The 27,988-nt window shown below is 40.0% G+C and overlaps 1 protein-coding gene across 1 annotated transcript; it reads right to left on the bottom strand.

Moving 5' to 3' along the window:
• Positions 1 to 3,997: 3,997 nt before the first annotated feature.
• On the bottom strand, positions 3,998 to 27,988 carry mtx1a (metaxin 1a). The gene is made up of 8 exons (XM_051719889.1): positions 27,873 to 27,988; positions 11,938 to 12,007; positions 9,800 to 9,879; positions 9,564 to 9,656; positions 9,304 to 9,486; positions 6,421 to 6,497; positions 6,096 to 6,253; positions 3,998 to 5,332 (listed from the first exon to the last, which is right to left on the bottom strand). The coding sequence occupies exons 1-8, from the start codon at positions 27,951 to 27,953 to the stop codon at positions 5,109 to 5,111; spliced, it is 966 nt and encodes a 321-aa protein (XP_051575849.1). The 5' UTR covers positions 27,954 to 27,988; the 3' UTR covers positions 3,998 to 5,108.

The raw sequence follows: 27,988 nt of genomic DNA, 5'->3' as shown, positions 1-27,988 counted from the left end.
CTTGTCTACCTGTTTCCACCAGCATCTTCACAAGATCCTTTGCTGTTGTTCTGGGATTGATTTGCACTTTTTACACCAAACAACGTTCATCATTAGGAGGCAGAATTCTTCTCATTCCTGAGCGGTATGATGACTACGTGGTCCAATACTTGCGTACTATTGTTTGTACAGATGAACGTGGTACCTTCAGCCATTTGGAAATTGCTCCCAAGGATGAACCAGACTTGTGGAGGTCCACAATTTTTTTCTGAGGTCTTCGCTGATTTCTTTAAATTTTCCCATGATGTCAAGCAAAGAGGCACTGAGTTTGAAGGTAGGCCTTAAAATACATCCACTGGTACACCTCCAATTCAGTACACCTGCTAACAGAAGCGAATTGGCTAATTTTCCAAGCTGCTTAAAGGCACAGTTAACTTAGTGTATGTAAACTTCTGACCTGCTGGAATTGTGATATAGTCAATTTAAAGTGAAACAATCTGTCTGTAAACAATTGTTGGAAAAATTACTCATGTCATGCACAAAGTAGATGTCCTAAACGACTTGTCAAAACTATAGTTTTCTAATATTAAATCTGTGGAGTGGTTAAAAAATGAGTTTTAATGACTTCAACCTAAATGTATGTAAACTTCTGACTTCAACTGTATATATATATATATATATATATATATATATATATATATATACACACACACACACACACACACACACACACACACTACCGGTCAAAACTTTTGAAACACTTGACTGAAATTTTCTCATGATCTTAAAAATCTTTTGATCTGAAGGCATATGCTTAAATGTTTGAAATTATTTTTGTAGACAAAAATATAATTGTGCTACCATATTAATTTATTTCATTATAAAACTAAAATGTAATAAAAATTTTAAAAATGTTTAAAAAGCATCCCAGGGAGATACCTCAAGAAGTTGGTTGAGAAAATGTCAAGAGTACATGTCTGCAAATTCTAGGCAAAGGGTGACTACTTTGAAGATGCTAAAATATAACACAGTTTTGATTTATTTTGGATTTTGTTTAGTCACAACATAATTCCCATAGTTCCATAGTTCTATTTATGTTATTCCATAGTTTTTATGACTTTACTGTTATTCTAAAATGTGAAAATAAAAAAATAATAATAATAAAAAAAATTATAATAAAGAATGAGTAAGTGTTTCAAAACTTTTGACATTACTGGTGACCAAAAGTGTGGAATAATGTACAGATTTTACTCTTATGGAAAGAAATTGGTACTTTTATTCACCAAAGTGGCATTCAGCTGATCACAATGTATAGTCAAGACATTAATAATGTGAAAAATTACTATTACAATTTGAAAAAAAATTTCAGAACTTCTTAAACTACTTCAAAGAGTTCTCATCAAAAAATGCTCCACGGGGGACCTGGGTAGCTCAGTGAGTATTGATGCTGACTACCACCCCTGGAGTCGTGAGTTCGAATCCAGGGTGTGCTGAGTGACTCCAGTCAGGTCTCCTAAGCAACCAAATTGTCCCGGTTGCTAGAGAGGATAAAGTCACATGGGGTAACCTCCTCGTGGTCGCAATTAGTGCTTCTCGCTCTCAATGGGGCGCGTGGTAAGTTGTGCGTGGATCGCGGAGGGTAGCACGAGCCTCCACATACGGAGTCTCCACAGTGTCATGCACAACGAGCCACGTGATAAGATGCGTGGATTGAAGTCTCAGAAGTGGAGGCAACTGAGACTTGTCCTCCGCCACCCAGATTGAGGTAAGTAACCGTGCCATCATGAGGACCTAGTAAGTAGTGGGAATTGGGCATTCCAAATTGGGAGAAAAGGGGATAAAAATAATAATAATAATTTAAAAAATCCTCCATGTGCTGCAATGAGAGCTTTGCAGATCCTTGGCATTCTAGCTGTCAGTTTGTCCAGATACTCAGGTGACATTTCACCCCACGCTTCCTGTAGCACTTGCCATAGATGTGGCTGTCTTGTCGGGCACATCTCACGCACCTTACAGTCTAGCTGATCCCACAAAAGCTCAATGGGGTTAAGATCATAACACTCTTTTCAATTATCTGTTGTCCAGTGTCAGTGTTTCTTTGCCCACTCTATCCTTTTCTTTTTGTTTTTCTGTTTCAAAAGTGGCTTTCTCTTTGCAATTCTTCCCATAAGGCCTGCACCCCTGAGTCTTCTCTTTACTGTTGTACATGAAACTGGTGTTGAGCGGGTAGAATTCAATTAAGCTGTCAGCTGAGGACATGTGAGGTGTCTATTACTCAAACTAGAGACTCTGATGTACTTATCCTCTTGTTTAGTTGTACATCTGGCCTTTCACATCTCTTTCTGTACTTGTTAGAGCCAGTTGTCATTTGTCTTTGAATACTGTAGTGTACACCTTTGTATGAAATCTTCAGTTTTTTGGCAATTTCAAGCATTGTATAGCCTTCTGTGGCAGGGCGGAGGGCAGGGCCGGGTCGTGATTCTACACACCCAGCCCCTAATCAGGCTGATTAGCCCGAGAGGGATAAGGGCCGACTGGAGATGGCAGTGCGACAGAGAGAGAGAGTTACGGACAGCTGTCCGACACCTGTGTGTGTTTGTCTTTTTGGATCAGTTTATAATTAAACTATTATTTATATTATCAAGCCGGTTCTCACCTCCTCCTTTCCATTGATGTGTTACATTGGTGCCGAAACCCGGGAAGGAGGAGGGATGCACCATAGTAGTCCTCGCCACTACCATCCTCCCCAACGGAGCAGCCTCAGCCATCCGCCGGGGGACGGAGGAGCCCGGCCGCCTGAAAGCGGAGGAACGGCCACCGGCTGCGAGGGGAGGAGGGGCTCCTGGCCGACCGCCTGGAGCAAGAGAACCGCTGCCAGGGGCGGGGAGACCCCTTCCGTCCGCCGAAAATGCAGTGGGGCGCTCCGTCCGCCAGGAGCCGGAGGACTGCCTCCGATCTGCCGGGGAGACACGGCTGTCGTCCACCAGAGGGTGAAGGAGTGGCCGAGGACCAGGCTACGGCGTATCGGAGAACCGGCAAGTACATTTTTGTTCTCACTCTCTCCCGCTGCCACTCCGTGTTGGCCTTTTCCCTCTTTTTAAATGTTTTTGTTAATTTGGCACGATCGCCATTACGGCGTGTAGGTGCCACATTTTTTTTTTTTTTCCCTTCCCTTGTCCCCTCCCCAGATCCAGGTAGACAGGGATGACCTGCCGGCAGATGGGGCAGAAGGCACACCCCCCCAGGGAAAGAGGGGGGATGTACGTCATGCCGGGTGATCCCTGAGAGAATGGGGGAGGAACGTGGCAGGACGGAGGGCGGGGCCGGGTCGTGATTCTACACACCCGGCCCCAATCAGGCTGATTAGCATGAGGGGGATAAGGGCCGACAGGAGACGGCAGTGCGACAGAGAGAGAGTTACGGACAGCTGTCCGATACCTGTGTGTGTTTGTCTTTTTGGTTCAGTTTATAATTAAACTATTATTTATATTATCAAGCCGGTTCTCGCCTCCTCCTTTCCATTGATGTGTTACACCTTCATTCCTCAAAACAATGATTGACTGACAAGTTTCTTGAGACAGCGGTTTCTATTGTGCCATTTTTGACCTAATATTGACCTTAAGACATGCCAATCTATTGCATACTGTGGCAACTCAAAAACAAACACAAAACAATGTTAAGCTTCATTTAACGAACCAAATAGCTTTCAACTGTGTTTGATATAATGGCAAGTGAATTTCTAGTACCAAATTAGCAATTTAGCATGATTACTCAAGGATAAGCTGTTGGAGTGATGGCTGCTGAAAATGGGACCTGTCTTGATTTGATCAAAAATGCCTTTTTTCAAATAGTGATGGAGCTGTTTTTTACATCAGTAATGTCCTGACTATACTTTGTGATCAGCTGAATGCCACTTTGGTGAATTAAAGTACTAATTTCCATCCGAAACAGCAAAATCCAGACATTATTCCAAACTTTTGGCCACCAGAGTGTGTGTATCAGTATTCAAGACTTTTTATTTACCCCTTTTATGAAAATAGAAATCCATAAGCAATATATATTTTACAGCACATGAAACTAAAGGAGATAACTGAACTGACTGACCAGTCTGAAGAGTTTAGATTTCTTGAATCTTATTCTCAACCATAACAACATAACAGAGTGACTATTATATGCATCAAAACACACATATCAGTATATCAGTGTAATGGATGAATTGGTTTTGTCTTGAAACATGATGTAAAACATTAATGGCTGTGTGAAAAAAAAAAAAAAATATATATATATATATATATATATATATATATATATATATATACACACATACACACTGTTGTGCTCCACAGAAGAAAGTAAGTCATATGGCTATGGAACAACATGATGGTGAGAAAATGACAAAGAATTTTCCTTTTTGGGTGAGCGTTAAGACTCCAAGTTTAATAAATATTGGTCATTTGCTATTTCACTAAATAGGATTCATCAGATTTATGAGTTTCTCTCTGGATAACAGCAGTATAACAGGATAACAGCAGACTGTTTCTGATAGAATGATTTATGCAGGCAGCAAATGAAATGTTCATTGAAACAGCAGAAAAAAAAAAAAAATCAGCTGATGTTCAAAACAAGTGATGCAATAAAACAGAAGAGATTTCAATCTCTATTTCTCATTATTAGAGACAATACAGCTATTAAATGGGTTCAAATCTCTCCATTGTAATAAATGTTTTGGTCCACACAATGAAAGTTGAGGCAATCCCTCAGTTGGTGACAAGTGAAGAAATCTTAATGTTCACTGCACTGTTTTAAGTGCTTTCACAACTTGGCATAGCTTAATGTAGCTTAAAAGCAGCAGTTAACAATTATGCTTTTGTGTTTTCGGTAGAAAAAATGAATCAACACCCATAAATAAATTACCAGTCAAGACATGTCTGCAACATGTACTGATCAATGCAAAGTGAAAAAAAGTCTAACAAAAAATATATAAGAGCAAAGATTATCATGCAATTAAAGTTCAAGATAAGGAATGAATAATACATAAATCTCCATCAGTATATGGTTCCTGTATGTTTCTCCTCCATGTAGAAGTGACCATCCTAGTTCACTTAACAGTAAGCCCTACTTTCATTCATTCAGCCCTCCTCTTCTTCCTCATGGGCGGGGCCTTTGAGAGAGGCGGGGCCTCCAGGCCCCTCCTCCTGCACATGCTCGATAGCAACTATTCCAGTAAAGAAAGCGTAGCTCAACATTGCTGCCACAGCAACCAGCACTGACAGCAGCTGCTTGCATCTCTTGTATGGCTCATTGTCAAAGTCGCTCTCCTGCTGTGTGCTGGATACCAGACGACCAGCATCCTCTGAAAAACAGAACAGACATTATCATCAGAGCCCAACAACCCCGAAACCATATTTTATTCTACACAAACAAGAATACCATGATCACACACTTTGTTTTTTTTTGCATGATTTAGGGGCCTTTCACACAGGACGCATTATTGTGTTCAAGACAACTAGACATATTGTGCCATGGTGGAATGGAAAAGAGTGCAAGTGTCTCGAGACATGTTTTTAAAAGTTTAAAATTCTGGGGCCTGGGTAGCTCAGTGAGTACTGATGCTGACTACCACCCCTGGAGGTTTGAATCCAGGGTGTGCTGAGTGACTCCAGCCAGGCCTCCTAAGCAACCAAATTGGCCCGGATGCTAAGGAGGGTAGAGTCAAATGGAGTAACCTCCTCGTGGTCGAGATTAGTGGTTCTCGCTCTCAATGGGGCACGTGGTAAGTTGTGCATGGATCGCGGAGAGTAGCATGAGCCTCCACATGCGGAGTCTCCGCAATGTCATGCACAACGAGCCACGTGATAAGATGTGCGGATTGACGGTCTCAGAAGCGGAGGCAACTGAGACTTGTCCTCCACCACCCGGATTGAGGTGAGTAACCGCGCCACCATGAGGACCTACTAAAGTAGTGGGAATTGGGCATTCCAAATTGGGAGAAAAGGGGATAAAAAAATAAAATAAAAAAAATTTGGAAATTCTTTTAACTTGACACTAAAATTCAGCACTTAAAAAAATCTAGACGCTCCCTTATTGTGTGTGTGTGGAGGAGGTTGGTCGCTCACCTCTGCCCTCGCTGGGGAAGTACAGGCTCAGAATGTTAGAGCAAAATGTGTTCAAGTTTTCTAGATCCTTCAAGTGCTGTTGCAACTGACAGTTGGGCAGCCGAATCTTTATAAGTGGAGCTAGATGACCAAACACGTATGCATCCAGGGAAGAGGGCCTGCAGAACACAAACACAGAAAACAAAAGTATACCAAATTGTACAGTATGCTGAACTCACCCATTAACATCTGAGATTTGCAAAGTGAGGTGCAAAGATCGACCGTAATATGTAAAACATGTAACATCATGTCACACAGTTCCTTTTCAATTAAGCGTAGGACTTACGAATCTCCGAAGAAAAATTTGTTCGATCCCAGGCGTTGCGAGAGAAGATTCAGGCACTCCAGAGCATCACGGTAAAGCTGAGAGACAAAAAGAATCAGGAAAAAATAATCCCCAGCAGTGTTATGATCAAACTGTTTTAAATGAAAATCAAACTTATTAAAAAATGACAAGAAAAAAAATGTAACTGCAAGATATTAACAATACGATGACAATGTTTTTATTTCTCTATTTTTTATACAGAAAAATCTAGAAAGAACTGATTCAAATAATCTAGTCACAGTATGTAGGGGATTTCCTGTACAACAATCTGTGCAATTAACTTTACTAAAGGGTTAATAACCTCACTCAAAAATATAGCGGACGAACATAAATAAGAAAAATCTCACAGACTTATATTGATGGAATGTTCAAGTGGACCAATGGAATTCTTGTTAATTCAAACTCCATCTGTCAAAAATTCAAATGTAAACAAACCCACAAAAGGCCTTTGATCTGCGTAGGTCTCTCTCTCTTTCTCTCAATCTATCTGACGTTTGTTTTTTACTTTCACTAGACCATTTCACACATTCACCCTTTTCCAGAAAATGTACAGCATTTTTCAGGTTAGAGGTCATGTGTGAACACGACCTTTTTGAAAATACTGGTAAATTTTGCTCTGGCAATTTCCCTTAATAAGAAGTGCCCTCCACCACCCGGACTGAGCTGAGTAACTGCACAACCATGAGGACCTGCTAAAGTTATGGGAACTGGGCATTCCAAATTGGGAAAAAGGGGGATAAACAAAAAAATTAAGTTGCACATGTGGTACATTTGCCAGTAAAGGCAACCCAATGATTTTCCTGTAATTTAACTGGTTGCATGTGTGAACGAGGTTTATGTGACAGTCTTGCTGAATATTTATCTATCTAGCTAGCTGGTGGTTTGTCTTACATGAATGTCTGTATAACCATTAAACTTTTAAAACCAGGGACTAAAAACGGTTCAAGGAACGAAAACCGAAAACGAACACAATTTTTAGCAGAACGTAACCGAAAACCGGAACTAAATGATTTTCAATTGTTCCGGAGTGAAAACATTATTTTTAAATGCTGGTAACCGGTTATAACCAATTAATTTTGTTCCGATCATTTTTTCATAAAAACTTAAGGCCAAAGTGTTTATCACAGTCAATTTTTGTAACTACACCACTTCATGCTTCCTGAAAAAATGTAACTTTGAAATGAAATGTGCTTTGATCCTGAAGGAAACTGCTGCATCACACATTTCTTTGCCTAATTGCCCATTGTGGATGTCACATTCTGTGAAGACCTTTTTAACAACTATGTACAGTTACTACATATATACATGCACGTTTAATCCAGATACAAGGAAAACATTATTACATTAGTACATTTCTCAGTTGTTTCCAAGTCTTCACTGAAGTCTACAGTCTTCACCACACAGGAAAAAACATTCATTGCTTTCTTTTGCTTATTTTGGTGAGGCAAGTGGCTCATTTTGGGTTGTTTTTCCAGACCATGTTGCTTGTTTCTCTTGCGAGATCTGGCAACACTGCAATAGGTATTTCAACTACCTCTTAGTGCAGAGTACTGTCATTTTTAAAAGAACATTATTAACCGTTCCTTTATTTTGTTCTAACCGGTAACCTTTGGGAAAGGAGGCTGTGGAACTTCTGAACTGGAATGAAAAAAATAAAATTTTTGAACCAAAATAAAAAACATTTCCTTTTTATTCCCTGTTTAAAACTAGCTTAAAACTTTCAGACAAAGCTTTGTCAAGCCAACATCAAAGTTTCTTGTGACAAATTTTACTTATCTAGTTATATGCTATTCTTTTAGGAGCTCAGGTTTTCAGGACAGCTTTCTCATGCTGTTTTATCCTAAATATAAAGCATATAAACTTTAATATGTTTGATACGTTTAAATAATTGTTAGTAGATGATAAATTATATAAAATATAAACCAATGTAAGTAGTTTATATATATGCATATTTCAATAAAGCTTGGTCTGTTACAGTATGATACGTTTATGTCATTTTGCCCATTAACATCAAATAAAATGTGTTAATTTTGTCGACTAAATTATATTATAAGAGTAAAACTGACTAAAATTAATATGACATGACGAAATATATACAAAATTTAAAGGACATTTTCGTCAAAAATGATGACTAAAATAAAACTGTTTGAATATTAACACTGATCCCCTGTTAACATTTTTAAGTGAAGAAACAAATGGTTGCATTAGAGTTTTGAATTAATTCAGATTCATGAAAATAAACTGAACTCACCATGTTTGCTAATGAAGTTTAAATTAAAGTCTTAACGCTATTATTTGGGTGAATCACAAGACAAAGAAGGATAGCTAACCTTGTGAAAACAATACTTAGGAAAGGCAATTTCTGAATAAAAAGCACATTAAAATCATTGCAATATTCTTTTCACAATATTGCTTAATTTTACTTCGGGAGCTAAATAGTTTCAAATATATCACGATGAATATTCAATATATATCACCTAGTAAGCAGAAAAATCACAGTTAGTTAAGTTGGAAAAACAAATGTTACCAAATATGGGTGAAAATATATAAGTTTAAGAATATGCCATTGAAAAACCTATAATGGTTGACCACTTATCCAAATATGGAGGGCAATGACGTACAACTACCAGAATGGAAATTCTTCTCTATCTGAGCCCAGATTCCTGAAATCACTTCTGGTTTATCAGCATCCCTTCCACAGGGACCAGAACACTGTTGCCTCTGGCTGAAGTCTAACAGCAGCCCTGATGTCTCATGGAGGGTGTTAGTGTCACAATATCCAGAATCATAACAGCTCCCACCCAGAAAACATGCAAAAATCTCCTCCTCTTCCTCCTTTCTCACCTCCTTCTCTGCCTCCTCTCCCGCCTCCAGTGCACTGTTTCCTCGGATCAGGCGAAGTCGCTCCAGTTGTCTGTTCTGCATACGACCCGGAAGAAAGAAGTTGAGCGGGAAGCAGATATTCTCTGCATACCAGTGCCGTGTCACCTCCACGTAGTTCTTAGGATCGATCCATAATGTGTAGATCTGCCGGGAGAAGAGGAGAGAGTTTCATGACGTATACACCAAAACTTCCATCTTCAGTGTTTGGATTTGAGTCTCACCAGCGCGGGTAACAGTCGCTCCTCCAACAGTGAGATGAAGGCCAGCGTGTCTGCACCCTCTTTGGCCGACAGATCATAGTCTGCATTGTATTTCTGAAATCACAAAAAGAAGCTTTGTTTGGTACAAAATGCTCCTGTGACCTCATGTACACTGTGATGTGTAATGAATGATGTAAAGCAAAATGTGGTGGTGACAGAGAGGCAGGTGAGATTAATTGTGGACAAGAGTTGATCACCTGTTTCCTCAACTGGATGATGATCTGACTGGGTTGGGAGCAGCTGCCTTCCTCTCTGGTCCTGAGAGCTGGAAGTGAACCTTCAATGAAGAAATGTGCATCAGTTACTCACATTTCTTTTGTCTGAATGAGCATACAGAAGTTTTGCCATCTACAGCCATACAGTGCATCCGGAAAGTATTCACAGCGCTTCACTTTTCCCACATTTTGTTATGTTACAGCCTTATTCCAAAATGGATTAAATTCATTATTTTCCTCAAAATTCTACAAACAATACCCCATAATGACAATGTGAAAGAAGTTTGTTTGAAATCTTTGCAAATTTATTAAAAATAAAAAACGAAAAAAAAAAAAAAGAAAAAAAAAATCACATGTACATAAGTATTCACAGCCTTTGCCATGACACTCAAAATTGAGCTCAGGTGCATCCTGTTTCCACTGATCATCCTTGAGATGTTTCTACAACTTGATTGGAGTCCACCTATGGTAAATTCAGTTGATTGGACATGATTTGGAAAGGCACACACCTGTCTATATAAGGTCCCACAGTTAACAGTGCATGTCAGAGCACAAACCAAGCCATGAAGTCCAAGGAATTGTCTCTAGACCTCCGAGACAGGATTGTATCGAGGCACAGATCTGGGGAAGGGTACAGAAAAATTTCTGCAGCATTGAAGGTCCCAATGAGCACAGTGGCCTCCATCATCCGTAAATGGAAGAAGTTTGGAACCACCAGGACTCTTCTTAGAGCTGGCCGCCCGGCCAAACTGAGCGATCGGGGGAGAAGGGCCTTAGTCAGGGAGGTGACCAAGAACCCGATGGTCACTCTGACAGAGCTCCAGCGTTTCTCTGTGGAGAGAGGAGAACCTTCCAGAAGAACAACCATCTCTGCAGCACATCACCAATCAGGCCTGTATGGTAGAGTGGCCAGGCAGAAGCCACTCCTCAGTAAAAGGCACATGACAGCCCGCCTGGTGTTTGCCAAAAGGCACCTGAAGGACTCTCAGACCATGAGAAACAAAATTCTCTGGTCTGATGAAACAAAGATTGAACTCTTTGGCCTGAATGGCAAGCGTCATGTCTGGAGGAAACCAGGCACCGCTCATCACCTGGCCAATACCATCCCTACAGTGAAGCATGGTGGTGGCAGCATCATGCTGTGGGGATGTTTTTCAGTGGCAGGAACTGGGAGACTAGTCAGGATCGAGGGAAAGATGAATGCAGCAATGTACAGAGACATCCTTGATGAAAACCTGCTCCAGAGCGCTCTGGACCTCAGACTGGGGAGAAGGTTCATCTTCCAACAGGACAACGACCCTAAGCACACAGCCAAGATAACAAAGGAGTGGCTACGGGACAACTCTGTGAATGTCCTTGAGTGGCCCAGCCAGAGCCCAGACTTGAACTCGATTGAACATCTCTGGAGAGATCTGAAAATGGCTAGGCACCGACGCTCTCCTTCCAACCTGATGGAGCTTGAGAGGTCCTGCAAAGAAGAATGGGAGAAACTGCCCAAAAATAGGTGTGCCAAGCTTGTAGCATCATACTCAAAAAGACTTGAGGATGTAATTGGTGCCAAAGGTGCTTCAACAAAGTATTGAGCAAAGGCTGTGAATACTTATGTACATGTGATTTTTTTTCATTTTTTATTTTTAATAAATTTGCAAAGATTTCAAACAGACTTCTTTCACGTTGTCATTATGGGGTATTGTTTGTAGAATTTTGAGGAAAATAATGAATTTAATACATTTTGGAATAAGGCTGTAACATAACAAAATGTGGAAAAAGTGAAGCGTTGTGAATACTTTCCAGATGCACTGTACAAAGATGACCAAAAGCACAGCCCATATAAGCTAGCTGTCCATCACTGGACCTGCACAGATGGGTCAAACTTTGGAAGAACTCAGGAACTACAGTACGAGACAATGAATGACAAAAGGAGATAAACCAATGTGTGGAAAACCAGAGTGAAAGAAAGAAAAACAGGCAGACTTAAGTTATCAGCAGCACTACAGGAAAGAGGAAGTGGCCTGTGCGTTTGAACCACAGACTCTAATTGAAACGTGTGCTCAACAATCCTCTTTAACAAGTGTTCAGTGTTTGCCAAGAAACAGATCATTAAAACTGGCACTGCTTACCTGTGGGGCTCCTCCAGGGGTTGGAAATCTTGTGAATTTTGAGCGGAGCTCCAGCAAAGCGAGCATATGCCTGGAAAATTACATAAATGACATAAAAATATCCACATTTTATTACATTGGAATCAAGATGTTTAGATCCAATTTACTCTAAGGGCATTTTCAGACCTGTAGCTTGCTTGATTTGTTCCAAAACTGGCTAAAATTGTTAAAATGTTGCATTTTCTTCATGGTTCAGTTTGCTTTCACAAGGGAATATTGCGAAATGGACCAAAACTCAGTTAATACAAGTCACATGTGAGCAAATCATCACCTCATTGGTCAGAATGTTTGCATGCTGTTCCGGGATTTAGCTCATACATCGATATACCAGTTAAAATGTGTCAGCTGGTACAAAAATTAGAGTATTGTTTATGTCACGGTTATGCAAAACGTCACCGCATGGTACAAAATGCGTGTTCCATTCAGAGGTTGCGCTGCAAATAAACATTATCTGACACATCAGTGGATGCGAGTTTTAAAATTTCCGTTGTGGTTATTTTTATCTGTCATTAGTGTTATAGGTGGTTGCTTAATGGCCCTCGTCAAAAAAACCCATCCCCAAATCATGTAGTCCCGAGATATGGTTCTGGTCCTTCCTTCAGGCTACGGATTTTTTTTTTTCTCGAAAAATCATAAAATTGCAAAGATAATTCATTGGAAGCAATGATTTGAGGTATCGTTCATGTCTGTGGTACCAAAAAAACATGCAACTACACATCAAATGAATGAAAACATCACCAAACAGCAACAAAAACAATACAGCCGGACTAAACTACAACAAAACAAAACTAATAAACAGCTCCAGGCTCTTGGACAGGGTTAGGTGTTCAGGACCATATGCCTCGCTTGTTTTATGATCATGTCTGATAGAGGATCACAATTTGCAACATTCCAGCACATGCAGCTGAGAGCTGACAAATTCAACACTTCACACCTGGTGTAGAACTTCTGCACATCATTTAGCAAATTCTTTCCATTGAAAGCATTTTATACTACACCAGGCAGAATCCAAGAATGGGACTCAGGAATTACCAGCCCTGATTCTTTAAAGGAATAGTTCACCCGAAAATGAATATTCTATCATTATTTACTCACCCTCAAGTCATTCAAAATATGCTGCAAAATATTTTATTTCATAGAACATAAAAAGAGTATGCATTAAGAATCTATACAACGACCATACCACTCTAGATTAACCAATTGCACATTTGTGTAATTCCAAATATGCTTGGCCATGTTTTCTGTGAACAGAAGAATGAATGAGAACATTTCTACAACACATTACACAATGCATAATAACAGTTCAAATTAATGCACAGATAAATAAAAAAGTATATTCAATATAGGGATGCCGCAGTGTGAGTTTTTGACAGTTAGATTACAGTCTGAGAAACAAATCGCGGTTAACTGGTTTTACAATTATATGCACATTTACTTACGCAACAGCACTGATGAAAAAAATGCATATCATATAACAACTGTCTAAACTTCTAAGTGGACATATTTCTGGGGGATATGTGGATGCTAAGGGAAACCCTAAAATAAGAAAACTGATAAACACACACACACACACACACACACACACACACACACACAAAGAAGGTAATAAGAGATGCTCTAATCTAGGGCACACCACAGATAATGCGCATCTCGAGCTCAGTGATGTGCTTAAGTGTAAACAGGGTGCTTCAAAAGTGCGTAAATGTAAGATTATTGTGGGTGCGCAACATGTAGTTCACGGCATTAAACAGTTCCCTTATGACACTTGACATTGCGTTTTGCTAAAGCAAATGGGAGTGTCCTTCCACATGACCTAGTTGAAACCTCTCTACAATTACGGCAGGTTGTTTCATATGAATTAATAAGCCTGCTGTCTCACTGCGCGAATACGTGGCAAGTCCTCACAGGCGTGTCAGAGCTGGTGTTTACAATGATCGAGCACAAACTGTGGTCCGACCACACGATATGCTGGTGCTGTGTGCACAGACTGCGACACACACAGCGGGATTAACAGCTGTTATTTCCTTGTTCTGGAGAAGGACGGTGGGCTTCGGCCCATTCTAGTTCTGAGACGCTTGAATCGTGCACTCGCGACGCACCCATTCAAAATGTTAACACAGAAACAGATCTTATCTGTATCATCTCAGGACTGATGATCACACGAGGAGGCACGGTGGGGCTGCGAGGTCGAGTAGGATGAATTTGATGCCTATACATTGTGCGTGATGAGCTCCGGCCCTCGTCTCGTTTGGCAGTTCTGACTTTGGGTACGATGACGATGTCACGTCTCTCGCTGCATCAGGCGAGTGGTCAGTGGATGACGCTACCGCCCCTTCACCCATGTACTGACAAGCGCTGTCACGACTCAGAAACAATCACAGGCTATGAGACATTTCATGCAAAACGGAGCAGTACTTCATCACAACCGGCTCGCTCCCGCTCTGTCATGTGCCAGCGCCCGGTTAAAAACCTCACACCAGCTGCCTCCGTGCCACCAATGTATGTTTTTTGAATTACCTCAGTGATTGGTTATTACTAGCCAATCAGAAGCACTACTGAGCAAACACATAGGCTTGCTGCTTTGCCATATGGAAAATCTGGTCTAATGTCAACTGGGTGAAAAGCACACTTTCCCCAGCCAGTAAATCTCCTTTTTAGGAGTTCATGCGTGTGCACCTCATGAACGAGCAAGTTCTGACCATTCTTTGGTGTCTGTTTCAGTTCAAACTGAAAAAACATTACCACTGAAGCCATTTAATTTCATGTGCATTGCGGCAACTCGCCACTGTCTGGCTGTTCTAGCACCATGGACAGAGGCAGCCTTCTACCAACAGGGTGTTATGCTGGGTCAAGTTTTCAGGAAAAAAGTGCTGACCACAAATGCATCCAACACAGTTTGGGGCGCAGTGTGTAATGGACGCCCGACTTTCAAAACCTGGAAACAGGTGCGAATCGGCTGTGACATTTCAACCACCTAGAGCTAATGGCTATCTTTCTAGCTTTGAGAGCTTTTCATTCCGATATTTTGAATCACCACATTGATTGATTCGGACAATGTAACAGTAGTGCCGTATAAATGTCTCCATGACGCACTGGCACAAGTATGGCCGGCGAAACACAAGAATGCACTTCGCCCAGTGTACCTCCTCCATTGCGTCACCAGCAAAGGAATTTCTGGAGATGGTAGAAATACTGGACGGGCCTCCATGGGAAGTACCGCTGAGGAGGGATTAGGGTTGCAAAGGGGCGGAAAATTTCCAGTAAATTTCCGGAAACTTTCCAGAAACTTTCCATGGGAAGTTAAGCTGGGGAATTTTGGAAATATTAGAAAAAACTTTGGGCACTTGGCTATATTCTGCTGAATCTTTGTGGCATTCTTAACATAGGTCTTTGCACAGCATTTGCAAATGTACACAGCCTTTCCTTCTACATTGGCTGAGGTGAAATGTATCCACACATCAGATGGCGCACGTGGCATTGTTCTGTAGAATAATATTAGAAAAAAAGCTTGTAAAAAACACTAATGCAATGCCATGCACAGATATATAAACAGTTAGCTAAACAATTGGAATATTCTGAAATGGTAAAAATATTTTACAATTGATGCTGGACAAATGAATAGAAATAGGCTAGATGAATAGATGAACACTCCTCAATCAGCATGCTAAATCAAACTATAACCTACGTTCTTGTATGATAACAGAAAACTGGCTAGCAGAAGGCAGAAGAAACAACATCACAGTTGAGCTAGCTAGCACCATGATAGCTAGCCTCTTAAATTGTCAATGAAATGGTGTTAGCTAGCAATATCATCAAAACTTACTTGACTGGATGTAGTCCTTGGGCTCAAATGCAGTAGTGTGGCTTCAATAGTCCTGCTGTAGTAAGTAGCCTGCAGTAAGTAGTGTGCTGTGTGCACGTGACTGAGGAATGCGCAGGGTAGAAATTCAACTGAATTTGCATTAAATCTGGTTGTTTTAACCAAGATTATGCTGCAAGATGTTTGTTTTTTTTCCAACTACATTTAAGTTCCCTGTTATAGGCTAACTTGCAGTTGTGCAAATTTCCAGTTTATTTCCATTAATTCCCATATATTCCCGTTAATTCCCATATATTCCCATGGAAAGATTCCAACTTTGAAAATTCCCGGAATTTTGCAACCCTAGGAGGGATCTCCTCTTTCAGGTGCAAGGCACAATCTGACATCCCCAGCCCAAGCTGTGGAACCTGCATGTGTGACCCGTGAACGGACTGATGCATTCAGTCATGAACACCATTTTACATGCCAGAGCGCCACCCATGAGACGCCTCTACGCACCAAAATGGAATGTGTTCGCTGATTGGTGTTTTTCACATGGCAAAGACCCAATAAACTTCCCCATACATGAAATTCTCATATTTCTTCAAGAGCGATTAGATGCAGGACTCACTCCATCAATGCTCAAAGTTTATGTGGCGACTATGTCTGCGTATCACGTACATGAAGCTGGCGCCACTATAGGCAATCATGATTTAATCATAAAGTTCCTTAGAGGAGCAAGACGATTAAATCCACCTCGACCGGCTACAGTCCCGACTTGGGACCTAACTTTGGTCCCAAAAGCACTTGCAGGGCCCCCTTCGAGCCTTTGGACTCTGTTGATTTGCGCATGCTCTCTATTACGACCGCACTACTGCCAGCTCTGGCCTCAGTAAAACGTGGGGGAATGTGCCCCCCATCTCCCCCAATTCTATGCCAGTGCACAGCAGTATGGTTGCAGATGAAGGACATTTATTGTTTTCCCACTGTAAGCTTGCGAAAGTCTTCCCTCTCATGAGAGTCGTCATACTCCATCAGCATTTGTTGTTTTGTTGGACATCATTTTTATAAAGTAATACACATGGAGGAAATGAGTGTTAACAAACGTTCTTCTTTTTTTAATTTATTTTTTTATACTTTATTCTTTTTACGTGTCACTAGTCCTGCAAAACCTCACTGGTGTGATGATAATAATGCTGTCACTGGTGTGTGATAATGCCAGTAGTTCTCTCACTGGCTACAAATGTGCTGGCATGGTCAACTGCGCAAAAGAAAGATCGCAGGACATTTCAAGAAAATATGACATAAATATGGCACTGTTTGTTGTTGTTGTTAAAAAACAAATATATATACTGTACACCATAATATTTTCTTAACTTAATAATAAATTATTATTGGGTTCCAAAAAATAATGTAACAAGTGGGCTGAGATGCTATCACAAAGTGGGCAAAAACAGGTTCAAAGTGAACAGAAACAATGTGAAGATGATGTGAATCTGTTTTTTAAATCTCAATCTAATTTGAATATGCTTCTATTGGCAGTAGAGCATGTTTGCCCAGGACTTTATTTTGGTCAAAAGAAAACATTTACTTGGGCTTTTTCATGCTAATAATCATGTGTTCCATTCCGCGTATTCAAACTGGCACGTCATGTTCATTTATGACACAAGCAAGAACCAATTTTTTTGCTTCTTTTGGCGTGAATTAATTTCTTCAGAAGACATTGCGTATCAGTCTCTTTCTTTCTTTTTCTTTTTTTTTTTTTTTTTTTTTTGTCTTTTAGGAGCTTTACAGCCTTCAAAATGTCTGAATAAAGAGCCGAATATTGAGGTTCAGAGATTTTCTCCTTTATCTGGTTGCAGTCGAGTAGTGAGCTGAAGCGTCATTAATGGCATCAAAGGCTGACATAATAGCCTCAGATTTATTACTAAATTGATTCCTACAGAATCTTAAATTGTGGCTCGTAAAGTGGAGAGGATCAAGTTTGGAAATCAATCTTTCATATTAGAACCACTCAGTACGGTACAATACAAACATCAGGAGGGAAACTACAGCTGGCTGACATCCACTTTGCCAACTTAGAATTTACAGTTCATACAGTTAAAACAGTTCATCAGACTCCTGCTGTACACATGAACACTGAAATTAGGCCACAGATGACAGAATGGCTGCTCTTGAAAGCGCACATGGTAATAATTAGTTTGGGCCATTCATAAGAACGTTAAATAGAGTGGGGCAGTTGATGATTGGGCAGTCCTGATTTTATGCCCCTCCCCTACCCTGCTGTGAAACCAATCACTGCTCTGTCGTTCAGGAAAAGAGTACCGAAGCACCTTAACAAAGCAGCTACATCAGGGGATTCATTGATCAATAAACAAATGCTAGTGCTAATGATTTTGTTGAATAGTAGCATTTCATTGTTTCTCTCACCAGAGCACTTATATCAACATTGTAAGGTGCACCAAGTCATTTTTTCACTTCAAAAATGTTTTACACCAAAATAAATTAATAGTACTTTTGACTAGAGGTTGCCCAATATATCGGTTTTACCGATTAATCGGTGCAGAAAGTTTTGGAACTATCGGTTATATAGTTTTTTATTATTAATATTGCTCTGTGTTCCTCTGTGGCTTGCACTGGAGACGTTACAACGGCTTGGTTCTACAGAATAACAACAGCCTCTAGAGGTAAAATAAAAACAATCACTGACAACTCATGGATTTGATGTATCTAAATCTGTCATCATTGATGATATTCATTCATATTTTTATCCTCACTTTAATGCATATTTAATTTAGATTACATTGATTTGATTATTTCAAATGTGATTAGCATATTTAGTTATTTTGAAATAGATCAAGTGTTCTAAATTACATCAAGTATATATATATATATATATATATATATATATATATATATATATATATATATATATATATATATATACACACACATACAGTTGTGCTCAAAAGTTTGCATAACCTGGCAGAAATTGTGAAATTTTGATATTGATTTTGAAAAAAATATTTTATGTGAAGACAGTGATCATATGAAGCCATTTATTTTCACATAGTTGTTTTGCTCCTTTTGAAATCATAATGATAACAGAAATCACCCAAATGGCCCTGATCAAAAGTTGACATACCCTTGAATGTTTGGCCTTTTTACAGACACACAAGGTGACACACACAGGTTTAAATGGCAATTAAAGGTTAATTTCCCACACCTGTGGCTTTTTAAATTGCAATTAGAGTCTGTGTTTAAATAGTCAATGAGTTTGTTAGCTCTCACGTGGATGCATTGAGCAGGCTAGATACTGAGCCATGGGGAGCAGAAAAGAACTGTCAAAAGACCAGCATAACAAGGTAATGGAACTTTATAAAGATGGAAAAGGATATAAAAAGATATCCAAAGCCTTGAAAATGCCAGTCAGTACTGTTCAATCACTTAAGAAGTGGAAAATTTGGGGATCTCTTGATACCAAGCCAAGGTCAGGTAGACCAAGAAAGATTTCAGCCACAACTGCCAGAAGAATTGTTCAGGATACAAAGAAAAACCCACAGGTAACCTCAGGAGAAATACAGGCTGCTCTGGAAAAAGATGGTGTGGCATCCATGTGAGAGCTAACAAACTCATTGACTATTTATACACAGACTCTAATTGCAATTTAAAAAGCCACAGGTGTGGGAAATTAACCTTTAATTGCCATTTAAACCTGTGTGTGTCACCTTGTGTGTCTGTAACAAGGCCAAACATTCAAGGGTATGTAAACTTTTGATCAGAATAAATCAAAACTGTGTTATATTTGAGCATCTTCAAAGTAGTCACCCTTTGCCTAGAATTTGCAGACATGTACTCTTGACATTTTCTCAACCAACTTCTTGAGGTATCACCCTGGGATGCTTTTTAAACAGTATTGAAGGAGTTCCCATCTATGTTGGGCACTTATTGGCTGCTTTTCTTTATTATTTGGTCCAAGTCATCAATTTCAAAAACTTTTTTTTTTTTTAATTAAATTTTAGTTTTATAATGAAAAATTAATATGGTGGCACAATTATATTTTTGTCTACAAAACTAAATTTCAAACATTTAAGCATTTGAATTCAGATCAAAAGATTTTTAAGATCATGAGAAACATTTCAGTCAAGTGTTTCAAAACTTTTGACTGGTAGTGTATATGTATGTGTGTGTGTATATATATATATATATATATATATATATATATATATATATATATATATATATATATATATATATACACACACACACACACACACACACACACACAGGCAGCCAAAAGTTTGGAATAATGTATAGATTTTGCTCTTATGGAAAGAAATTGGTACTTTTATTCACCAAAGTGGCATTCAACTGATCACAATGTATAGTCAGGACATTAATGACGTGAAAAATTACTATTACAATTTGAATTTTTTTTTCAGAACTTCTTAAACTACATCAAAGGCTTCTCATCAAAAAATGCAGCAATGACAGCTTTGCAGATCCTTGGCATTCTAGCTGTCAGTTTGTCCAAATACTCAGGTGACATTTTACCCGACGCTTCCTGTAGCACTTGTCATAGATGTGGCTGTCTTGTCGGGCACTTCTCACACACCTTACAGTCTAGCTGATCCCACAAAAGCTCAATGGGGTTAAAATCCATAACACTCTTTTCCAATTATCTGTTGTCCAATGTCTGTGTTTCTTTGTCCACTCTAACCTTTTCTTTTGGTTTTTCTGTTTCAAAAGTGGCTTTTTCTTTGCAATTCTTCCCATAAAGTCTGCACCCCTGAGTCTTCTCTTTACTGTTGTACATGAAACTGGTGTTGAGCAGGTAGAATTCAATGAAGCTGTCAGCTGAGGACATGTGAGGCGTCTATTTCTCAAACTAGAGACCCTGATGTACTTATCCTCTTGTTTAGTTGTACATCTGGCCTTCCACATCTCTTTCTGTCCTTGTTAGAGCCAGTTGTCCTTTGTCTTTGAAGACTGTAGTGTACACCTTTGTATGAAATCTTCAGTTTTTTAGCAATTTCGAGCATTGTATAGCCTTCATTCCTCAAAACAATGATTGACTGACGAGTTTCTAGAGAAAGCGGTTTCTTTTTTGCCATTATTGACCAAATATTGACCTTAAGACATGCCAGTCTATTGCATACTGTGGCAACTCAAAAATAAACACAATGAACCAAATAGCTTTCAGCTGTGTTTGATATAATGGCAAGTGATTTTCTAGTACCAAATTAGCAATTTAGCATGATTACTAAAGGAAAAGGTGTTGGAGTGATGGTTGCTGGAAATGGGGCCTGTCTAGATTTGATCAGAAATTAATTTTTTCAAATAGTGATGGTGCTGTTTTTTACATCAGTAATGGCCTGACTACACTTTGTGATCAGTTGAATGCTACTTTGGTGAATTAAAGTACCAATTTCCTTCCGAAACAGCAATATCTGTACATTATTCCAAACTTTTGGCAGCCAGTGTATATATAGTATATACTGTATATACATACACATACACATATATTAGGGCTGTCAATTGATTAACATTTTTAATCCAATTAATTACATGATGATCAAATAATCGAATAAATCGCATATGTCATTATTTGCTAAGAAAGGCAACCAAATAAAGATAATACATATAAATAATGCATAATTCAAATTTTTATAAATATAATATTTAGGGCCTACAACAAATATACCTGTATAATACGGATTGAAATTCAGTTTGAAATAAATTGCATTATTGTAGCAGATGAATATAGCATTGATTAGACAATACAAAATGTGTTTTAAGAACTCAATATATTGTGTTTTAATCTCATTTCACTGAACAAGCCTACAGTTGACAGCAATCTGTTATGCATGGAGTTCGTCAATGTGTTCAGTTCTCACAGTACGCGTTCTTGTGTTCCATCTGCGCTATTTTTAATTGTCGCTCTATGTACATTTTCAAACTTTCCACTTCTTTTAACTTCACACGGCATCCTAAAAATGTGGTGTTTAATGACGTGAATATCAGTAAGATGCACCAAACACATTCTGTCTGAGGCACGAACATGTACAGCACATAGAGCAACAATTAAAAATAGCACAGACAGAATGCAAGAATGCATACTGTGAGAACTGAATGCCCATTGTGTAAAGGGGCCTCTGTTTGTTCCTTGCAGGCAGCAGATGCTTAACCCCAACCAAACCCTAATCCTCTTCTTTCTTCTTTGTTCCCTAGCTGGCGACATGCCGGGGTTGCATCCGGAGTCCGTACACTGCTGTGGGTGCCGCTGGACTTCGACAAGCCTGGAAAGGCATTATGAATGAGGTTCGATCTATGGCAATGGCCTTGGCATCATAAACCCCTATGACGCCAAGGCCATTGCCATAGATTCACTGGTGTTTCAAGTCTTCTTCGATTTGGCACAGATCTTTGCACCCTCCAATCCGTTAGTCATTGACACCAGAGAAGCTGATATGGTATCTGGTTGGTGTTCATTCGGCAGACATGTGAGTGGTGGTGGTGGCGTAGTGGGCTAAAGCACATAACTGGTAATCAGAAGGTTGCTGGTTCAATCCCCACAGCCATCACCATTGTGTCCTTGAGCAAGGCACTAAACTCCAGGTTGCTCCAGGGGGATTGTCCCTGTAACAAGTGCACTGTAAGACGCTTTGGATAAAAGCGTCTGCCAAATGCATAAATGTAAAATGTAAATGTAAACCACCTCAGCCGTCTTGACTGGATCGCCTCTTTAATCGTCAGTTGTTTATCACATCTTATATGGATGGACTCGTTTCGAAGTCTGTCCCAAAGGGAAACTCCCAGGATCTGCCGCAGGCATCGCATTTGGAAGACCTCAAGTTTGTTTAGATTGGACTTGAGCAGGGTCCACGTTTCGGAGCCATATAGAAGAATTGGCAGGATCAGTGTCCGGAAAAAGCATATTTTATTCTTGATGGAGATATGGTTCTTTTTCCATAGGCACCACTTGAGCGACGCGAATGCCACTGTTGCCTGGCCAATTCTACTATGGACTTCGGCGGCAGATGCCACTTTCCTCTCCTGGAATAGGAATCCCAAGAATTTGAATTCTGGCACTTGGTGAACGTTGGCCCGTGATCCAGCCGTTGTCAGTTTTGTCTGGATTCATCTTCAGACCGTATGGTTGAGCAATCTGGGCGATATCGTAGAGGATGTCGTTGGCCTCGGTGTCCGTGTCTGCAAATATGGCATTGTCATCAGCGAACATCAAATCGGTCACAAAGTTGTTGTCATCATACTGGACTCCTTGTTTATCTTCGAATGCTTTTCTCATGATGGCATCGATCACTGTATTGAACAGCTGAGGCAAGGCAACATTTCCTTGGCGGACTTCGGTTTGGGCAATAAATTCTTCGGATAGTTCGCTGCAGATCTGCACGCTGCTGGACGAGCCATTGTATGAAGTTTGAAGGAGTTGGATGATATTCCGTGGAACGTGTTCAGCCACCAACGTCCTCCACAGGACTGGCCAAAGGACACAGTCGTACGCTGACCTTCAATAAAGATGATGATCATCTTTACAACATAAGATTCTATCTTCCATCAACTGACGAATAGAGAAGATTTGATCGCAGCAGCCCCAATTTGGCTTGTTCTTCTCGGCTTGTCTGCTCACAATATTTCTTCAGCCTGGATTGAACGATCTTCATGAACACCTTGCCGATAATGGAGAGCAGACTGATCCCACGGTAGTTCTTGCATTCCCGACTGTCGCCTTTCTTCAGAATTGGCACAATAATGGCTTCTTCCACGTTGATGGCGTTCTGAGCACCAAATCAGTTGTAGGAGCATGTGAAGCCGATTTAACAAGATGTCTCCTCTGGCTTTAATCGCTTCGGCGGTGACTTGGTCCACTCCAGGAGCCTTTCCATTTTTCAGCGATTTTAAGGCGGTTCTCAATTCGTCAACACCCTAATCCTAACCACATGGAGCCTGTAATGCTGAGTACCCTGCCAGGAACAACCTGAGGCACCTTGAATCTTGAATTGTATGTTAGGAAAATGTGTACTTTTATTATGGTATTTACGTACACATGAGGGTGGATGATTAACTGCATTAATTTTGAAATGTGTTATTTTTTATATAATTAACTGCACTTAATTGTGTGTTAAATCGACAGCCCTAATATATAAAACACAAAACCCTTCATCTGGTGAATATATAGGCAATAAAAGCTTAATTTGGTTATAATTTACATATAGCACAGACATTACAAAATAAGAATCCCCTGTGTTTTTAGGGCTTGTCTGGTTATTATATTATATGCATATGCAAAATGATGTAAACTCACACTGGACTCTAGTTACATATGTGGCTTAGCAAAAGCCATTTTTCCAGTGAAATATAAACAAACAAAAAACTACTTAGTACGTGCTGAAATTAAGCAAATTATTGTTAAAGGTAAAAGGGATAGTTAACCCAAAAATTCAAATTCTGTTATCATTTAATTACCCTCATGTTGTTCTAAACATGAAAAAACATGTTTGTCTCAGTCACCATTCACTTTCATTGCATCTTTCATTGCAATTTCATTGCATCTTTTGTGTTCTACGGAAGAAGGAATGTCGTAAGAGTTTGGATCAACAATAGAGTGAGTAAATTATGATAGAATTGATATTTTTGGGTGAACTATCCCTTTAAAGATTGGAGCATGTAAAATAAAACAAACAGAGCAATGTTTTGTGGCTCTACGACGAGGACAAAGTTTACATTTTGCAGGGAAATCAATTTACAAATGGCTTATTTATAGTTGTCTCTGCTTATTGAGCTGCAACAATCTCTGACAGATCAACTATTGAAATATTTTACAACAGTTTGATTGAGGCCTGAGGATGCTTGGAGATTTGCTCTTCCACTACCAAAAACAATGAATGAAAAAAAATTTGATCTCTTGGTGCAGTGAGATAATCTGGAAAATTCTGAATAAACTTCACATTTACAAACCATCAGAAAGAGGGAGCAAAACACACTTGAGGTTTTCAAACCTCCCGCATTAGGTGCAGACGACTGTAACACACAGGCATCAACCTAACCGCTACAGTGCTGGAAAAATCTCACCACACTCAGAGTGTCCAAAACACACAGCTCTGATGTAACATAATTACTTTAACATGCCATTTCAGCAACAGTCATCCTGGTTTTGCCCAGATACAACCTTTGCTGACTGGCTGCTGAAGGGAGATGAGATTGATGCAGTGTGACAGTGGTTTTGTGGTTTACAGACAGTAGCACAGACAGGGATGCCCTGGTGTGACCAAACTGCAGTGGAAAAATTAGAAAAGTGGAGGAAATATATTCCACATGATGATTTATGCAACACAAAAATTCTATGGATAAGAACTTTGGTTTGGGAATCTAATAGAGATATTAAATCACAAGAGCTTAAATAGGGATGTGAATCGTAAGGCATGTAACATTTCTGGTTCTTTAAAGGAATAGTTCACCCAAAAATGAAAATGTTCTCATTATTTACTTACCCTAATGCCATCCCAGATGTGTATGACTTTCTTCTTTTAGAAGAATATCTCAGCTTTGTAGGTCTACACAATACAAGTGAATGGTGGCCAGAACTTTGAAGCTCCAAAAAGCTCATAAAGGCAGCATAAAAGTAATCCATACGACTCCAGTAATTATATGCATGTCTTCAGAAGCGATATAATAGGTGAGGGTGAGAAACAGATCACTTAACATTTTTCTTCTTGTGTTGTTGTCCACTTTCACTTTCTTCATCTTTTGTTTTAGGCAATTCGTATCTTTGTGCATATTGCCACCAACTGGGCAGGGAAAAGTATTTATAAACTCATCAAAAAAAGAAACGTCCCTTTTTCAGGACACAGTTTATTTTAGCACTGTTAATTATATTTTAAAGATAATTTTGTACAAATCCATATAACTTTACAGATCTTTATTGTAAAGGGTTTAAACAATGTTTTCCATGCTTGTTCAATGAACCATAAACAATTAATGAACATGCACCTGTAGAATGGTCATTAAGACACTAACAGCTTACAGACGGTAGGCAATTAAGGTTACAGTTATAAAAACTTAGGACACTAAAGAGAACACCAAAAGAAAGATGCCCAGGGTCCCTGCTCATCTGCGTGAACGTGCCTTAGGCATGCTACATGGAGGAATGAGGACTGCAGATGTGGCCAGGGCAATAAATTGCAATGTTCGTACTGTGAGACGCCTAAGACAGCGCTACAGGGAGACAGGAAGGACATCTGATCGTCCTCGCAGTGGCAGACCACGTGTAACAACACCTGCAGAGGATCGGTACATCTGAATATCACACCTGCGGGACAGGTACAGGATGGCAACAACAACTGCCTGAGTAACACCAGGAACGCACAATCCCTCCATCAGTGCTCAGACTGTCCGCAATAGGCTGAGAGAGGCTGGACTGAGGGCTTGTAGGCCTGTTGTAAGGCAGGTCCTTACCAGACATCTCCAGCAACAATGTCTCCTATGGGCACAAACTCACCTTCGCTGAACCAGACGGGACTGGCAAAAAGTGCTCTTCACTGACGAGTCACGGTTTTGTCTCACCAGGGGTGATGGCTGGACTCGCGTTTATCGTCGAAGGAATGCGCGTTACACCGAGGCCTGTACTCTGGAACGGGATCGATTTGGAGGTGGAGGGTCCATCATGGTCTGGGGCGGTGTGTCACAGCATCATCGGACTGAGCTTGTTGTCACTGCAGGCAATCTCAATGCTGTGCATTACAGGGAAGACATCCACCTCCCTCTTGTGGTACCCTTCCTGCAGGCTCATCCTGACATGACCCTCCAGCATGATAATGCCACCAGACATACTGCTCGTTCTGTGCGTGATTTCCTGCAAGACAGGAATGTCAGTGTTCTGCCATGGCCAGCAAAGAGCCTGGATCTCAATCCCATTAAGCACGCCTGGTACTCATTGGATCGGAGGGTGAAGGCTAGGGCCATTTCCCCAGAAATGTCCGGGAACTTGCAAGTGCCTTGATGGAAGAGTGGGGTAACATCTCACAGTAAGAACTGGCAAATCTGGTGCAGTCCATGAGGAGGAGATGCACTGCAGTACTTAATGCAGCAGGTGGCCACACCAGATACTGACTTTTACTTTTGTTCATGGACACGTCATTCCATTTCTATTAGTCACATGTCTGTTAAACACATTCAGTTTAAGTCTTAGTTGTTGAATCTTTTTATGTTCATACAAATATTTACACGTTAAGTTGAAAGTGAGAGGACGTTTCTTTTCTTGCTGGGTTTAGTAAAAAAGGACTTAAATATTGATCTGTTTCCTATCATATCACTTCTGAAGACATAGATTTAACCACTGGAATCATATGGATTACTTTTATGCTGACTTTGTGCTTTTTGGAGCTTTAAAGTTCTGGTCATCATACACTTGCATTGTATGGACCTACAGAGCTGAAATATTCTTCTAAAAATTGTAATGTGTTCTGCAGAAAAAAAGTAAGTCATACACATGGCATTAGTAAATGATGAGAGAATTTTTATTTTTGGTTGAACTATTCCTTTAACGATTATTTTAGTACTTCTGAGGGTAACGGGAGCCAACTGGTACGCACTAGGGGCGCTGACGCTAGGGGCTGTAGCCTTTAGCCTCCTTGTTAGTGATGCTGGCTGATGCCGGTTCGAATCCCGCTCGGAGAGGGAATGTGAAAAATCAGGGAAAATGTTGTTTTAGCGGCATCATTCACTCATAACTAATACTCTAAGATAGGTTATTCAAAAGTCAAAATAAACATAGAAAAGGCCAAATAATCAGTTATTTATGTAAAGAGGAGTTAAACTGAAAGATAATAATATTTGTCATAATCAGACTCATGGTAATACCATGGTATTCTTTGAAGTACCAGGTAGAACACTGTAACACGAATAACAGCACACGAATATGGAAGTCATTCAGTACTATATCAAAGTACCATGGTACTGCTACAGTACTTTTCTGTAAGGGATCCGCTCAGATTGACGGTCTCGAAACAAATCTCACATGGATACAACACAATCCATGCAAACCTCCAGATTACATGAGCCAGTAATGAAAACTCACCAGCACGATCAGACAGTCCGTGTTCACTGACGGTAAACCCAAACCTGCCTTCCAGCAAAACAGCTCACAGGGCGCCGCCATCTTCACAACTCAGCACCTCTGACCCGGAACTGACG

Source organism: Myxocyprinus asiaticus, chromosome 15 (genome assembly GCF_019703515.2).
Source record: "Myxocyprinus asiaticus isolate MX2 ecotype Aquarium Trade chromosome 15, UBuf_Myxa_2, whole genome shotgun sequence".
Lineage (NCBI taxonomy): Eukaryota > Metazoa > Chordata > Actinopteri > Cypriniformes > Catostomidae > Myxocyprinus > Myxocyprinus asiaticus.
The sequence above is the reverse complement of the archived record's forward strand: the minus strand, read 5'-3'. Positions and strand labels throughout refer to the sequence as shown.

What these genes read in the sequence shown, in the direction of transcription:
- mtx1a (XM_051719889.1), bottom strand. Translation starts at nt 27,953, where the DNA reads ATGGCGGCGCCCTGTGAGCTGTTTTGCTGGAAGGCAGGTTTGGGTTTA. An exon ending in AAATTTTTCTTCGGAGATTC is followed by an intron (nt 6,254 to 6,420) that starts GTAAGTCCTACG and finishes TGTGTTCTGCAG; the next exon opens with GCCCTCTTCCCTGGATGCAT. An exon ending in CTTCCCCAGCGAGGGCAGAG is followed by an intron (nt 5,333 to 6,095) that starts GTGAGCGACCAA and finishes TCTGTTTTTCAG; the next exon opens with AGGATGCTGGTCGTCTGGTA.